Source organism: Triturus cristatus, chromosome 6 (assembly GCF_964204655.1).
Source record: "Triturus cristatus chromosome 6, aTriCri1.1, whole genome shotgun sequence".
NCBI classification, from domain to species: Eukaryota; Metazoa; Chordata; class Amphibia; order Caudata; family Salamandridae; genus Triturus; species Triturus cristatus.
The window spans coordinates 813409619-813428069 of record NC_140589.1 but is presented as its reverse complement, the minus strand read 5'-3'; the positions used below and the strand labels follow the sequence as shown (position 1 = coordinate 813428069).

General features: G+C 43.3%; 1 protein-coding gene across 4 annotated transcripts in view; it reads left to right on the top strand.

The window, feature by feature from the left end:
* SDCCAG8 (SHH signaling and ciliogenesis regulator SDCCAG8) overlaps positions 1-18451 on the top strand; it is a 1515443-nt gene that overhangs the window by 1055158 nt on the left and 441834 nt on the right. For all 4 annotated transcript variants that reach the window (XM_085611405.1, XM_085611403.1, XM_085611406.1 and 1 more), the window contains exon 16: positions 14557-14688. In XM_085611405.1, the coding sequence (XP_085467531.1) occupies positions 14557-14688 (132 nt within the window). The remainder of the gene's footprint in view (positions 1-14556; positions 14689-18451) is intronic.

Here is an 18451-nt window from a genome sequence, read left to right as displayed (position 1 = left end):
TACCTGGTGTGGTTGTCCTTTCATTTGATCATTCAAGTGATTATAGACTGGTAAAACAAGCTGCTTTACATTCCTTCAAGACTTAGCCTGAAGGCTGCTCTCCATAGCTACCACTAGGATAGCTTTCAATAAAGGTTGTCTTTAACCAATTCACCATAAGGGGTTGTTTGGACTGATACAAGTTGTCCACTAGAACTAGTGGACACCATATATCAGGCCACCTTCTCACAACTACCTATTTTAAAATTTAAAATAGGGCTGAATCCTTTTTATTTGTGAACAGAGGTATTTGGTTTAATCCAAGACAACGGGGTTGAGTGGAATGCACATGTGGTTTGAGAATATAATGTATTAATGCTATATAATCTTTGATCGTCTGTTTTTATGGCACCTTAGATGGAGAATTTAAACCATATTTTTATGAGTATAAAATTATAACACAATTTCAAACTATAACTTTGGGGGGGGGGCGTGGCCTGGACGTGAATGGAGTAAGACGTGCGAGCTTGGGTCTCTGCTCCACCGTGTCCTGTTAACACTGTTGCTCCCTGCCACCGGGTCTGCTGACCGGAGCGGGGTGCCTGTCCTGGAGCTGTGCTGCTGCAGAGACCCCCTGGACTGCGCAAAACAGCTCTGAATCGCTTGGGAACTCGAATCCTCAAGTGCCCTCTTCAGCAACCTCCCCGACCGCCATCTTGTGGAGCAGACCTGGCCTTAGTGCCGCCGCCGGGCGGAGTCCTCTGGCCTTTAAACTGTGACTGCGAACGCATACAGCGGCCCCCAGAATAGCGCTTGCCCCTGAAGGTTGGCCAATCGCAGTGGAGATCCGAGAGCCTCCCTGTGCTCCTACACGAGCCCCTAGGAGAAGCACCTTAGCCCGGTAGCTTGGCCCCGGAAGGTTAACCGGCGACGGCGGGGCTGGGGTGACGCAGTTGAGGCGGGGGCAGCCTTTTTCCGGAGCTCCGAAGCGGTGGGGATCCCCCGATCTGTCAAGAGTGATCCCGCGGTGACTGGGAGCTCCCGGGTTTGGTAGGCCCCTCCGAAGATCTTCTCGGCCCCCATCTTGAAGGGCGGACCTGTCCTTACTGCTTTGGTCGAGCAGTGACTCCAGACCCGAGCAACATGGATGCGGGTTGAGCCCATTGGAGTAATCCCCAGGCTGGAGCTAATCCTCCTGAGACTCGTCAGACACCGGGGAGCGCTGGGGGGAGCCCCCGAGTTCCAGCGTGATCCCCGGGAAGACTCCTTGTGGCCTGGCTGCTGTGCTCCAGAGTGAGAGGCTGCGACGGTGAGGCCAGGGAATCGAAGTAAGCTCTGCTCTGCGCTGGGCGACACTTACCCGAGCGGTGGAGGGGGTCCGGCCTCCTTCGGATCCTGGGGGAGCCCCTAGAGGCGCGCCTGCCCGCTGCTACTCTGGACTGTCTGCGTCAGTGGGGGCCACAGCTCATTGCCTGCAGTTGAGAGGGGTGGATCGTTCCCTTCCTGGCGCCCGCAGGCATTCACCCTACATCTGATAGCTTGTGGACTAGTCCCTACATAGCGTGTGTGGTGCGAGTGGTGATCCCGCCCCTCGGACACAGCAAAAGATCAAGAGTCACCTGAAACAGGCATCACCCCCGCTGGATAGGGAGAGAGCGGTGGAGGATTGATCCCCGGGGGTGGACTCCCCCCACATGTAGTGTTATCCTGCTCTCGCCTGGTGGGTCCCCTTAGTGGATGTCACCTTGGATTGACCCTCTGTTTTACCGCCTAGGAGCCACACAGTCCTGTGGCACTTTGGGGGAAGCTGTGACCTTTGCTGGACTGCAGGTATACTAGAGGGGGCCCCCTTGCTGGGCAAGTGCCCTCCTTTCAATTTCTGGGTCCTGCGCTGTAGACTGTTGTGGGGGATGGACCCGATGCCATCTTGCGTGGTTTGCCCTGATTGCGGGGCGGTGTGGCTCCAACCTGCGCAGTCCGGACGTAGCTCTGTCAACTAGGAGAGAATACTGTGACTCCTTTGTGGGATATCTGGTGCCCCCCTGACCGACTCCCAGGCTGACCCGCACAAATAAAGTAACAGTCACCAAATCTCACCTCAACATCAAGTATCAGTGGGGCCATCCCTTTGCCCTGATGTTTACCTGGGAGGGCAAAAGGCGAGCCCTCTGTTCACTATGGGATGCAAAACAGCTTCTTCAGCTCCCCCTGGAGTCTGAGGGAGAGGACCTGTCTTCACCACAAGATCGTCGAAATGGGCCTCTCCACCAGATATGGTCCACAGTAATGCCTCCTTGATCCAAACGCCGCATACAGGAACTGGAATCTTCCCAAGTTAAGCAGGACATCTTTAGCTACATTCGCTCCCTAAGTGGCTCTTCCTCTCCAGCTAGATCGACCTCGACTTTGATTGGGTGCGGCTCTGGTTCTTTGACAGAAGACCTGCATTCCACCGGGTGATGGTTAAAGGCAAAAGAACTGCATAGATCTGAAGGTAACATAACAGTCGACCCTCTTGCACAGAGTAACTGTATCTTCAGAGGACATCAGCACCAATATTGCAGCTGGTTCCCTTGGGATTGACCTGGTGGGCAGAGCAAATATTGCTTTCCCCCAACATTACCACAAGATGGTGGTAGCGGAGGCCCACAAACCTTTGTGCGACTGCCACCCCCCTCTTCAGAGTCCCTGAGGAGAGTGACTTTTCCGGAATGGCCCGTCTGAGTGACACTGGGCTGTTCTTGATAGACTCTGACATTGTCTGGCCCAGTTAATTCTTTCAGTCAGTCGGGTGATTTACACGACCTGCTGAAAATGACATCCCTCCAGCTCTCAGTGCGAAGCAATACTTCGCACTGAGAGCTGGAGAGATGTCATTTGACTGACTGAAAGAATTAACTACTTGGACTTTTGCCAAACCTCTTTGACTCGTGAGGTCAAACATAAATCGACCCCGTTTTTTGGAAAAAGAAGCATAATACACGCGCAGTGATTAATGACTCTTGCGCAGGGCTACATACACTCCTCCGTCCCGAAGAAGACCCGCCGTGACACTTAAAAAATGTTTGCGCCTTACATAGGGTCGAAACGTCGACGCATACTAAGAGTCTACGCAACGTCTTAGTTCAAAAGCCTATTCACATATGAACAGGAGGCGTATGCGATCAATCATATGGACTTTACCAAAAATCACACTTTCCCAACTATTCCTTTATTTGTTATACTAAGTGTATTGTCTGTATTTACTTCTACATGTCACCCCTCTTTCACAATTCTTTCAATTGTACCATTGTAGCCCAATTTATTTGTTACTTCTTAAAATATTGATTGAAACTTTCGCTTGGGTGTTGTTCTTTTCTCTCACTAATCATGGATACATGTTACATGTAATGTATTTATATTGTGAACATCCCAAAGCAATTGTATTTCCCCGACAGAACCATTGTAGCCATATAATATAGTTTAAGCAAGGCATCCATTAATACAGAACACACATTAGAGAAACTGGAAGGCCACAACGTCACACCCAAAGGACACGTCTTATATCAGCTATATTCTCAAAAGGATAATATGGAAATTTGTTTAACCACCATCCTGTTATACTCCAAAATAAAGTGCCAAAAGACAGAAGACAAGAGGAAAAGGTGGACAAATATAGTTCTCCTTACCACACTTATGTCGTAGCTCACACTCTGTTGTTTTGTAATTATTCAAAAGTAATTGTCTCCAAACGACATGTTGTCAGGAATTCAATCAGCTACAAAGACAATGTAAATTTGTGCACTTTGTTAGCCAAAAAAATACCATACGTATTCATATTGAAACATAGGTGTCCATTGTAGATCTAACTGTACCAATGCACCCACCTTCAAGTTTTCGTCTGTTCTCAATATTTATTTCTGTTATGATCTATATTATAATCCATGGGCCTCTAAAGCTCCTTTTCAATGACCTCGTGGAGCCATGATACGTTCCACCTATATAAAGAGACATGTCATATGTGCAAATCAATATATTATGAACCCTTCTTGTCCATATATATTTCTTCACCTAGCTATTTCTCTCTTGCATATGTAATTATGGACATGAATCACGTTCTTGTTGAATATAGGTCCTAATATAGAGCCAACTAACTGCACACATAATCTATATCGATCTTCTATTCACCATGTCCCATCTATGCGCGTATTCTTTTCACTCATACTTCAAAAAGAAATATCTATCCAAACCTACTTCAAAGATAGGCCTTCAATGCTGGACCACAACAGGCATCCAATCACAGCCTATATTTATTCAATAAATATCAAGTCTGTTGCAAGTTTAGAGATTCGTCATTAGCAAACTCTGTTAATTAGTACGCATGTACTAGTACAAATCAATAGTAAGTCTATCTACACTCAATTTATATATCACTATACTATACTCAAGAACTGGTTGCGTGTTATGATATCTATATTTATATTTATATTTCATTGCTTTCTATGATAATACTCCACTTCTCATATACACAACTTACCGAGTAATGTATCTCGCCGCGTTTCAATGTTCAATATTTCAACGTTCACGCGCCCGACACTTACGGTCCCTTTTAAGTGACGTGAAGCGTCCACGGTAAAAACAAATTTTACCAAGCCTACAGCCTCTCGTTACACATGCGGCGGCCATCTTAAGCCTCCTGCTTGTGGCACTATCGTAAAAATATTTACCCAAAGAGTCGACCGATCAATTTAATTGTCTCTCACTTTTCAGTTAAGTGACATCCAGCGTACAGAATTAAAACAGGGATGGGACAAAGCAAGCTTATATTCCAAGTCTCTTCGCAAGTACGTTCATCATCTTAAAATTCCTAATCATAATACTGCAATTTATGCCCAGCAGTATTAATAAGAGGTCCTTTGGATATAGCAAGGGAACCAGCCGGTCCCTATTTCGTGGCCCTTCACCTTCCCCAATGTGTGCCCTCTATTTCATATGATTGACAATATCTTGATTGTGCATAATAATATTCGTCAATATATTGGGCACTAAATATCATTAGCAAAGCACGTTATGATTTCCATACATATTTTTTACTCTCCAAATTAAAAAAAACTCTCTAATTTAATACATCATTATTGTATAACATTTCTCTTTTTTATGATTTTGGTTCAATTCGTTGTCTGCATATTCTCCCTGTCTCTTAGCATGCTAATACTTATTCTATTACCATACCACTCTGAGAATATTAATTGCTCATTCTAAGTCTGAATTATAGTCCATCAATACATGACAATCCAAGTGCTTGTAGCTCTTCAATGATTACTCCCACCTGATACATTATGCCAATATTCCCTTTTGTCACATTCTGCCTCATAGGAACTCAAATAGTTCTTTATCTACATTAATTCCCTGTTCCACTGTTCAAAGGGAAATAATCCATTTGCTCTCAATCTGGCGTAATCTAAGTGTCCTGTTTCCACCTCTCTGACTCATTTGTGCAACATCTATGCCATGGAACCCTATGTTTACATTCTCCATGTTTTTGTGCCAGGTGTTAAAGTGAACCGCAAGGGGATAATCTATATTGTTATTTCGTATCGCCCTCACATGTTCCTGTATTCTTTCCTTGAGGGGTCTTATGGTACTTTCAATGTAGATTTTACCACAAATGCATTTAATGCAATAAACCACATGTCGTGTTGCAATAATAAAATGTCTTATCGTGTATTTTCTGGAGGTGTTGTATCCAAATTCCGTTGTTCTATTAATTGCGAAACAACATACACTGCACATCCCGCACCTATAGAAACCCTTTGGAGCAGTGGGTAACCATGTGGCAGTTTTTAGTGGTGGGATGTAACTAGGACATAATGTTTGCCTTAGAGTTTTACCTTTTTTGAAGGTTATTGAAGGTTTCAATCCTATTTTTTCATGCAAACTTGGATCTTCCAAGAGCAGATGCCAATGCTTATTAAGAAGTTTGTACAATTTTGTACTCACTGGTGAATAAGGTGTAACAAATCTGATTTTTTTCATTTTAGACGTTTTTTCCCATTTTTTCTATCTGTCAAGAGATTGTTTCTATCTATTTTCTTGATATTGCCACGTGCTTTGCCAATTCAGTCTCTGTCATATCCTCTAGCCATGAATCTTTTTTCAACCTGTAATAATTCTTCATCCAATTTATTAACATCACTGCAATTTCTTTTATTTCTCACCATTTCGCCAAATGGGATAGATCCGATCTGTGAAATTGGATGTGAACTTTCTGCATGCAAAAGAGCATTGCATGCAGTAGATTTTCTGAAAGGTATCGAAAGCAATTTGCCATTCTTTGCCACAATAGTAATGTCCAGAAAATGTATGCTATTAGTGCTTTGTTCCTTAGTAAAACTCAGATTAAAGGGATTATCGTTCATATACAGAAAAAGCTGTTCCAGCTCTTCATTGGTACCAGACCAGAATATCAATAAATCATCTATATATCTTCCTAGATATAAAATGTTATTAATCAAATTAACTGGGCCTTTACGCCACAGATGTAACAGTTCAAAATATCCCATATAGAGGTTGGCCAACGATGGCGAAAATTTTGCCCCCATGGCCACCCCTCTTGTTTGGCGAAACCAACTTCCATTATGTAGAAAGATGTTGTTATTTAGGACCATTTCTATCATTTCCACTAAAAAAATGTTGTATATCCAGGCTGTAACACTCTAGGTGGATGAGTGTTTGACACTGAGATTGCACTCAATATTAGAGTGTTAAAAAATAGGTGTATTGTTGATTTAGTAATATTTGGAGACACTTTGATGTGCAGATCACATATAGCAAATCCACCGTAGTATATGAAGAACCACAGTCTGATATCCTTGCCCTACAATGTGTCTTTACTAAATTTATATTGGGGAAATCCCGCCCATGCTTTTCCAATAAGATTCTGATGCTGCCTCGTGACCAGGGCGGACTAGTGTGCCCCAACCTTCTGGAATACTACTGGGCTTGTCACCTCCGGTATATATCGGAGTGGGTGGTTTGCGAAAGCGAAATACATTGGTTTCACTTGGACCGAGCAGTATCCTGTAGACCTTTGTGGGACCTGGCATGGCTCCCGCAAGGGGCACGCCCCCGCAGCGCCTACATAGCCACCCCTACGAGGACAGTACTAGAGATCTGGGATAAGTTTGCGATACCCCGAGGCCTGAGGACATTCCAATCCCTTAATACGCCTACAGCTCGTAATCCTATGTGCCCCCTGCATTGCAAACCCAGGCATTTAGTGCATGGGCAGAGGGAAAATGCCCGGTTATTCAGGGCCTCTTTCAGGGCGATGACTTCCTTACATTTGATCATTGTAGGCAAAATGTTCATCTCACAGGGAGGACACGTATGAAATATTACCAGATATGTCACTGGCTTAGCTCTCAGACCTACATCCAGGGAACCACCAGGCAACTTACTGCCTTTGAATCCTTGGTTCGCAAATTTGAGGGATCGAAGGTTCTGATTCCTAATACATATACTGTCTTACAGCATTCTCAGCGGCCCACGTCCCATGGATATCAGACGCAGTGGGCTTCGAACGTGGAAGAGGATATACCTCCACAAGGGTGGGCTCAGCTATCGCGGGATATCCCAAAGGTATACCAAGCACGCTGCAACGCGAGTCAGCATATAAGTTAATGATGCGGCGGTATTACACCCCAGCCCGCTTGCACCAAATGCTCCCAAACTCCCCCCAAACCTGTTGGAGGTGCCAGGGAGATAGAGGTGACTTTATTCACATTTGGTGGTCTTGCCCGAGTCTCACGATGTTTTGGAAGGCGGTCCTTAGCCACATCAAAGAGGTAGTGGGATTTACTATTCCTTCCTCCCCGTCAGTCACGCTTTTAGGCATTAAACCCTCAATGCTAAATGCTATGACATACGCAGACTGGTGCTTGATTCTCCATTTGCTAGGAGCCGCTAGGCAGTCAATAGCCTTATTTTGGAAGAAGCCGCATCCCCCCTATAGCCACCTGGTTTCTTCGCTTGTGGAAAGTTTTAGCCCTTGAACTGCTTTCCACCCACATCAATCATACAGACACAAGATACGCCCGCACTTGGCAGCCTCTTATACACTATTTCACAATGACCAGGCATTCCCAGTTGGTTCCCCCCGACTTCAGGCCTTGCAGTTGTTTGAGGATTCCCTTGAACCATACTCTAGGGGCAAGAAACCGGAATCCCAGGAACGGCCCACCTAAGTCAGATGACCTGCCCTCTTACTGCCAATGACCCCCTAGCTTTCATTCGGGGGTCTACATCATCCCAGCGCATTCTCCTTTTTCCCTCCCCTTCCTTGAGAGAAGTTCGCTCTTGGTCTTTCTTTTATTTTATTCTTTATATATAATTGATGACAGCTCCCTGTTGCTTTCCTAGGTTAAAGGGCTCCCATAGATAGAGGGAAGAACCTATATATTGCGACGTCATGCAAAGCAAGTCCCCAATGCTTCCATCGAATTGCCAATGATAGACTCCCATTCAACACTTGGGTTACTGAGAACCCCCTTTCTTCGTTTCTAGGTTTGTCTCTTTCCGCCCCCTTTAAAATGGGTCTATTGTCAAGATAATTGGGATGGGGTTCAAGCGAGTAGTGTTCTCCTCTACTCTGGTATATTTCACAATGATGGGCTTGGTAACATTTTGCGTGGGTTAGATTCCGATATGAATGTGTTTATTAAGATGTTTCACCATGTACCATGGAATGTGGGCTTATTTGATGCTTTCTCTACAGGGACATGAGTCTTTCATTTGTTTGGCTAGTGTTGTTTGTGTCATATTCAATAAACAGACTTTACACAAACTATAACTTTGTTTTCAGATGCTCTTTTTAGATGTGATTTGCGCAGTAAAAATATTTTTATTTGCTGTCAAAAATTAATTAATTTATTTATTTAAGAGTTTTATATAGCGCTGGCCAGACCCAAAGGTATCAGAGCGCTTTACAACATTTATCGTGATGCAATCGAACACAAAGTATTTCAATACACAACATTGACTTGTGACGAATCCTGTTTAGGGTGGGGGGACAAGGGAGCGAGTCAAAAGGCAGGTGATGTAAAAGCTTTCTTATTGAAGTGATTATATGCTGCGCTGGGCACGATTCCTCGATAGGCGACTGCTATCCATTCGGATGAGTTCGGTTGAGGAAGAGGTCTTTGAGCTGGCTTTTGAAGTTTATGAAGGAGGGGTTAGTCCTGATTTGGACTGGGATGGAGCTACACATTTTAGGCGCATTTCCAGAGAAGGAAAAAATGATAGTAACTTTTTTTTGTATGTTTTATGCATATGTATATATCAATATCGCCTGTTTCATTCAAAAGTTAAATGAAATGTAAGTGTTTTCATTTAATATTATGGTCTCAATAAACTCAATTTTTGACCTACTGAGCACTGTTAGTGATGCACATGTCGATCAGTAATTTCTTCAAAGCAAGTTTGACAATATCTTACAATACTACCATGCCCGATATCACCACGAGTCCACCATGCAACACCCCCAAGTGGACTACCATAAACTCCACCCTCTGATGAACATATAATTCTCATCCAATCTTTGAAGGCCCCTGGCACCTCCACTGAACCTGTGCACCTTACCCATTGTTCCTTCCCAAACAGCTACCTCATTGGACTGGATAAATCCCTTTAGCATAAATAAGGAGGATCACTGAAAAGGTTATTCTGAAAAGATCCCCCACAACACTGTTCTTCAAAACTACCATTTAGGATTCACTTCTGCAGTGTAGTATGGAGACTGCATCACGCCAGGTGGTTAAAGCCTCCCCACAAGCAGACTCTTTCCTCCTCGTCCTGCCTGACCTGTTTGTAGGCTTTAACACCATTGACTACCAAGCCTTACATGAGACCCTCACTACACCAAATGGGATTCAATGATACAGTGCTGCAGTGATTTGAGTCAAACCAGTATAACAGACCCCAGACGGTCCAAAGCGTTCCTTCAGATCAGAACACTACACTATCTTCAGTGTAATCCCCCAAGGGTTTATCTTCTCATCGAGTGATCTTTGACCTATATATGGATCTTTAAAGAGTCCACCTAGCTTACAAGAACATCAAAATCAGTCAGTAGATGGATGACAAGCAGCTCCTTGTGAAAGTGCCATTCGTACAGAGCATCAGTTGCCTATAGCACTACCTCTAAATTATTCATGTCTGCATATCTAAGGCCTATCTCAAATGTAACCCAAGGATGGGAATTGTATTCACTGCCAGTGACTATAAATGAAAAACAGGGATAAGCCTAGCTTTCTGAGATGAATGTTCATGGCTTCACCACTTGACTCCTCCACACTGCCAGGTTCCTGGCCTTTGTAAGTGATACCGACCTCTGCTACAGGATCCGCGTTGTTCTCAAGAAAAATAAAGCCTGATATTTGTTCGCCATCCTTTGCAGAGGAAGGACCTTAATGCCAAACGTGGATTAGTGATCAGCCAGCCATCCAGCCACTGATTCTCTCCCTCTTTGACGTTAGTAAAACTCTGCTGGACTGCATTCAAGACCACCCATACTCCACTAAATACTCTCCTTCATGTAATGATGCACCTCATTAAAGGTCTCCACAAGTACTGCAGAACCTTACCAACCCTCGTAGAGTCCCATTAGCTCCTGCTGCTTGCTCACATCACATTCAATGCATTATCTACATGTAGTTCGTGTTCTATAGGCAATACAGTACATACTATATCTCTCTATGCTGACAATATAATTTTGTATTTCGAAGATATTCAGGAGGGGCAGGTTGAGATGGTCCGGCTGCTGTCTACTTTTAGAAATGTTTTTGGACTCCAAATCAATGCTGATCGTGTGCTTACTCCTTTGTTGGCACGCAAGTGGAGCCCGTGCTCCAGTTCGGAGACTCGCAGAAACCAGTGGCCTCATGCACCTTTCGGTATCTTGGCATTCAAATTTATAGAGAACAGCCGTGACCTATTGGAAGGGAAGCTAACTCGTACGGGTACAGCACTTGAGTCTCAAGTGGCCTTTTGGGTTACATTGCCTCTATCAGTGGCCAAACGCCTGGCTCTGTCAAAAATGTTACAGCGCTTTGTTGTACCACTTCGTGAATTTACCCATTATAATACCAGCCTGGGTGTTTAAATTATTAAATACTAAACCAGTTGACCTGGTTTGGGGAAAAGGGTGACGCAGATTCAGCCTAGTGAAATTGCAACTGCCAACGGACAAGGAGGAATGGGGGCCCCAGATTGCAAGGCTTATTGTATACCTGGACAACTACAGTGGTTATCATATTGGTTGGCTGGTCGCAATCTGTCGGAAATAGACTACACAGCGACTCAAGTTGGTCGATGCCAGTTTCATAGACTGCTATGTCCCAATGCCCGTCCTTGCCCACACATACATTACTATTAAGCATACCCTGACATACTGGGAGATGGCGATGAAATAAACTGCTGTACAAGCACTTTATGTGCCTAATATACCCTTTTGTGGCCTCTCTTCTGCTTCTCACACCTTTACAAAGCGTAGACTGGACCACTGGGAACAGGTGGATGTCACCACTGTAGGGGAGCTATTTGCGTATGGCCCACTGATGTCTCACACTGATTTTGTACACACTCATGGTCTCCCTGATGCCTTGTTTCTCACCCATGCCAGTATTCTTCGATATGTAAGTAAATATTGGACAGCGTATGGGCAGGATCTCCCTACTTATGAACTCCTTAGGGCACTTAATACTATGGGTCACGGTCATCACCTAGTGCGCTGGCTGTACAGGAAACTCCGGAAACACCTTATGGAACCACTCACTTCCCTAAAACACAGGTGGGAGACGGACCTGGCTCGGAAACTCTCAGATAACAAATGGGCCTGTATGTTGGAATATCCTGAAAAAAATCTCGTAATTCGAGATTCAAATTCATCCAATTTTCCATACTACACAGAGCATATTTGACACCACACAAAATTGACCGGATGTACCCACAGCATCCTCGATGTGCCCCCGCTGCCATGGAACTGAGCAGACCTGATACATACGCTGTGGACTTGACCCCGGATAGCAAATTACTGGGCGGAAATAGTGGAGGCTGCAGGTAACAGGGCGACCTCAATGGGATAGCCCTGAACAGTACATACTCGTACTGCCCTCAGGACCTAGGGGCTCTAAAATAGGGACTCGGTTCACAAACCTGGCACTGCTACTAGTGAAATGCTTAAACCAAGTGCTGGAAATCCCCGTTGGCCCCCAGGATGGTACTGCATTGGGGACTTTCTGAAAGTGAGACCCTTAGGCGGGAGGAATACAGGGGTCTGTGTAAAACACCCCCATTTCCTTCTAGTTGAATACACTACTGGAGGGCTTCCAGGCACAAGAACCAGAACCCCGAGGAGTTAAGATGACGAGGCCAGCACGTACAACAGTGATGTAGAATTATTTGTATCCTTAGGTTGCAGCATACTTATGACGTTCACATAACGACAGCTCCACATAGTCCGTACTCAGGCTGCTGCAATCATCCACCTGCTCTCCCCCTAGCAATGTATGGTATAATTACTAGATAGGTAACATGCCACGTTTATTGGAGATCCAGGTAGTAGGTGGGTACCTTAATCACTTGTTTGTAGTTTTGCATGAGAACGGCGTTGATTGACAATCATGCCTGTAGTACTGTTGAAATATCTATATGACTTGATCCGAATGTTCTCACTTGCCTACGGAAATGTGTTACAACTGTAATACCTTTTTTTTGAAAATTCAATAACGTTTGTGTTTAAAAAGAAAATATCCATGTCGTTAGTACTGCAACCCCGCTGTAACAAGCTGGCTTCATAAATCATGTCCCCTGATTGAACACCAATGCACACAACACCTGCTTCGGCAAACTGGAAGTCAGGAGATGCAAGAGGGAGAAGATGAGATGCCGCTATTATCCACCTATTCCCTGAGGCTCTGGATCAGCATCACAGTTCAGATCTGTAGGCAATAGCCTTTCCCCACTTTCACAAGAAGCTGAAAACCTATTTTGTCCAAGCAGAACCTTATCACAGTGTGACCAGTCAGTTACAGGACTACACGCTGACTAGTTTTCCATCTCAAATGAAAACAAGCTCGCTACCATACCAGTATAACGTCATGAATGCCTTTCACTCATGTATCCAGAAAAACCTTTGGTGTTTTAAAAGAACCCTCACCCACCAACTCAATTGGTGTCATGCTTCCTCATTGGGTTCCCACCCAAGACGCCTAATGTATCTCGGGTGTGCTACGATGCCTGATTAAAGCGGAGCTGTTTTTGTTTGTGAAATTGTGGATTTATGGGTGAATTAAAACTGCCTCAAGGTGATCTGTCCCTTAGGAAGTTTTAATCGTGGATGTCTTTAGTAAGATTCAAAACAGTGATGGTGGACGTGAAGTGAGATAATAATGGTCTCTTACATCCTAGTGCTAGGTTGACATGTTTCAGCCAAATATGCGTGCTTTTTGAGTCACAGTGGCTTTCTTCTTCAGGACCAAGTTGCTAGGGAGACCCTAGTCAGTGGTTGATGTGCGCTAAGACATGCGTAAATCGTGTTAAGTCATGCGTAACTTGATATTTTTAGCAACATTCTTGTTATTGTTTAATCACACTATCTCGGGGCAACATGGGACTTGTGGGGAGTGGACCTGTACTCACACATCCTTCAAGGAAGGTCTCCCATCTTAGTACCTAATACCATCCTCATGGTGATCCGAATGCCTTAGTGCACGCGGCCACTGACTAGGGTCTCCCTACCAACTTGGTCCTGAAGAAAGCCACTTTGACTCAAAAAGCATATCGACCTAACACTAGGATGTAACAGGCCATTATTATCCCACTTCATGTCCTCCAACAATGTTTTTAATGCTACCCAAGGGATCCTTGATTAATACTTCCTAAGGGACAGATCACCTTGAGGCAGTTTTAATTCATCCATAAATTCGTAATTTCTCCCCAAAAACACAAGCTCCGCTGTAATCAGGCGTTGCAGCACACCCAAGATACAATAGGAGTCTTGGGTGGGAACCCATTGATGAAGCATACCACCAACTAGGATGGTGGATGACGGCTCTTTTAAAAAACCCATTGGTTCTTCTGGATACTTGAGTGAAAGGCATTTGTGACGTTATACTGGTATGGCAGCGATCTCATTTAAATTTGTTTGTTACATTGTTAAGGGAAAGAGAAACAAGCTCATCTCCTCTTCTTACTCTCCTATTTGTTTATCTTGCTTTCCATCCCTCTCGAATGCCAACTGCCCAGTTCTCTTATGAGTCTGTGTGCTGTCCTAGCCCCTGGGAGTCTATCGGGTCTAGTCCCACCTCCCTGCATCTCTTTGCTATTCTTAATCCTGTTCTTGTATCTGCATTCACTGCTCACCACCCTCACTTTCAAGTGTAACCCACTCCCTTATTGCACAGCGCTTTGAAGCTAGGCTCTCTTAATATAAGTTGCATACATAAATAGATCCCAATTTATTGGTGCGAGAATTAAACATTTACTTATTCGAATTTGATTGTCAAGACCACCTCTTTCAACTGTGCAATCTCTTTACAGGCTGGAAGTAGGACAGCTTAGTCAAGACAATGAGTACATCAATACCAGGCTTGTCAAGCTGCAGAAACGAAATGACGAGCTGGAAGAACAGTGCATCCAGCATGGAAGGATGCATGAGAGAATGAAGCATAGGTAAGACCTTTTGAGAGTACATCTACATGCATGCATTTAAAACAAAATGACTGCAGCATTTGTTCACCTATTACATGAATCTACAGTGAAGCGCAATTATTTCTCTAGGAACCCGGAATCACTTAATTCGCATTGACTGGTTACTGTAAACACTGTTTACCTCCATGTTTTCCCACTGATGAGTTTAGCAGCCTAGTGTTCTGCATACCATACTGTTAAGTTTGCATCTTACCATTGCTAATGTCATTAGTTACTGTCCATCATTTACATAAATGATACATTTAAGACTGCAAGATGTGGATGGAGTATCCAGAACTGAGCTGGATGGCTTACTTCCTTATCAGGAGTTCCGAGTTAGAATTAGTGACACTAGTTCCCACCTTTCTTCGTACCACAGTCACTGAAGGGAAAGTACTCTTCACTGCACCAGTGTTTGCATCAAATTTATTCTTTGTTCCCCCTTCACTGATGATGAAGTGGGTTTAAAAGCCCTCCACATGAAATGAGTATTTAATCACAATAAATATATGAAGTACCGAAGTAGCAGTTTCTGGGATTGAGCCAGGTCAGCAATCTAGTCAACATGTAGCAAGGCTATCAAGATGGAAATGTATGTCCCAATAGCATGCATCATTATCACCAGTGTGGCAAATGTTCTATCTCGATAAACACAAATCTGGGATCTGGAGAAATAAATAGGAGATATTCTGTTATTAGGTCTCTAGCTATGCAGGTCAAAAGTCCCAAACCAAGAAATGTTTCTTGTTGCTCGTGGGCAAAGATGTATATTCGCATCTTATGAAATGAGGAATTCTGCAACGTCTGCCTCTCAGTCTTATTTGTAAATAGACTTATCCAGTTTTAAAAGGCTGCAAAGTCTTAACCAAGAACTCTATAAGAACGGAAACCGCTGCTTAAAGCATAAATTATTATTTAGTGTACATGATCTCTTTAAGTACTTTCTTATACACATACATTTTCTAAATTCACTTTCAATTTAACTTGCACATTTTACACTTCTCTCACGCGGATTTCTTATTTGCTCCGGCCCGTACCCTTCAACGGGCCTACTGTAATTTCACTTTGACTTTTGCAGTCTGTGTACAGATTTTTACACAAATTCAGTATGCAGGACAGTGGATAGTTTGCTACGTGCCTATTGCCTGTACACAATTTTGGGTGGCTGGTGCACACAGCTTGTTTCCCAGAAGCCGACATATATCTTGAAGCTGTTAGCTCCCTCAGAACAGTAATGTTTTGATTGTGTAACACTCTCCCCCCAATAACAACACCGTTTGCATTAGTGGAACAGAAATGTGTGTTTTTTACTATTTCCTGATAGTGCAATTTGTTTTTGGGGTGGCGTATAATTATTGAGAAGGAGCCTGTGAGTTCCCCAGCTAAATAAATAATTTGATGGTCAGGTTATCTGAAACCAATTCTTTATGCAGAATTCTCTCTCTGTTTCATGTGACCCAGGAGTGTGGGCTTCCCTTTTTATGACCACTGTGTTCCTTTGAAGCAAATCTAGCATTTTTGAACCATAGACATTGGCATCATCAGCCCCTTCTCATTACGGCCTCGATAAAGTTACCAACTGTCTAGAAACAACCTTGAATAAAGGTAATCATGATAAACCTTTTTTTAATGCTGCTGTTTTTCAAATCTGTTTATTTTAATTTACAGCTTCAACTGAAAAGGCTATTTCTGTATTCTAAGTTTCTTCAGAGTAGACATCAAATCTTAGCACAAGAGACACATTTTCAGTGTTGACCACATTTTTTTTTCATGATACCAAAAATGACAACTGTGGGGATTGAGTGCGTGGCAGACCAGGTTATGTCCTCTCATCTAACTACTTCCTTTGCAGGAGCTTAGACCATCTCTTCACATCACTAGATTTGCTGCCTACGCGGCTGATGTAATAAGGGACACAATGATGGGGCTGGCTTATTTCAACTGAAGCTTTAAGCAAAAGAAAACACAATCTGCCAACGTGAAGTTCCGTCATCCCAACTCTTCGAGCTACAGCCTAGACCGCTCGCGGAGAGCGCCACCGCTAAGCCCTGTCCTGCCCCCTTGCGACGTCAGCAGAATCTTCATGCTACAGTTCGCAACGTCCGGCCTGCTCTACGCGTTACATTGACAACCATTAGCAATACTCCTCTGCTCCTCACAGCCCCCTCCACCGCAAATGGGATTCTTTGCACTGGACTGAGAAGGAAACTTTTCAGCGGGACAAGCCTGGTCCCTTTATCCGACCTGCGCTCTATTGCGGTCGGACTGAGCTTGTGACTTTCACCCAATCTCGCACCACCAAATAGCCGAGAGTGGCGCTTTGGTGTTTTTCCAGTAAATTTTCAGATTTCCTGTCTCCGATTCTATTGATTGGATTTTTGTAATTTTTTATTAAATTCTGCTCTAGTTTTCTAAATTGGTGTGAGATTTTCCTTTTGTTGCGTTTCCACTTTATTACTGTTTGAAGTAGGGTTTCACAACCCTCCTTAACTTTTAACCCAATTTCTCACAGTTAGCTTTTAACAGACTTTCACCATTCCAATATGGTTGCAATTGTTGTGGTAGTGTCTCCGGCTATCCTTTTAAGATTTTCTTTTTAACAGACAACAGTGTTTTGTCAATTTTCATGTTCTTTTCCCGCTCTTATTTTATTCTGGCTGGAATAAGGATTAATATCATGGTTTCCTCTATGGGAGAGAGATTTTGTTCGGTAGATGGCAATCTGGACAAGCAATCAGCTACTTGATTTTTGATTCCAGGTACATATTCCATTTTAAAATGATATCCTTGTAAGCCTAATATCCATCTATATATTCTCAGAGTAGTGTTTTCTATCCCTTTGGTGGATAGCACTGGGATCAGTGGTTTATGGTCTGTTATTAATAGGAAAATAAATACCCCATAGATAACATTTTAAACGTTGATACTCCAGAAGCAGCAAGCCAGTGATTCTTTTTCTACTGTAGAATAGCTTAACTTCGCATCTTTAAGATCTAATGATATGAAAACTGCTCAGGTGTGTACTCCATCTGCTATAATGTTGCCCCCAAGACCCTTATTACTTGCATCAGTAGTTAAAGTGATCTTGTGATTCACAATGAATTTTCCAACGTTGTGAGCATTGATAATGGCTTCTTTTATTTTGATGAAGGCATCTGTATGAATAGTGTTCTATTCAAATGTGGCATCTTTTTGAGCGAAAATTGTAAGGGATGGACAATATCAGATTTGTTTTTTAACAAACTTTGACATATACTCTGCTAATCCTTGAAACAATTTTAATTCTTCTTTGTTAGTTGGTGATGGGGCATTTTTTAAAGAGTCAATTAGGTTAAATTTGGGTTTTATACCTTCATAGATATAGTGTGTCCTAGGTAATCGATGGAGGGTTACCCCTATCCTACATTTTTCCTGTTTTATGCTTAACCCAGCCTTTTTGAGTTTGATTAGCACTTTTCTCAAGATCTCATTGTGTTCTTTTTTAGATGCTACAAAAATCAAAATGTTTTCTTGGAAGCACATGACGCCATGACAATCTTATAAAATATGTTGCATCACCCTTTGGAATACTGCCACCGCCGAAACTAACCCGAAAGGCGTTCTGTGGTTAATAGTAGACTCCAAATGGGGTGGTAAATGATGTGAGAGGTTTGCAATCTGAGTGGGGTGCCACCTGGTGATACCCAGATGGGAGGTCTAGTACAGTAAAGTATTTGGCGTCTCTAATAACGCTTAACATTTTGTT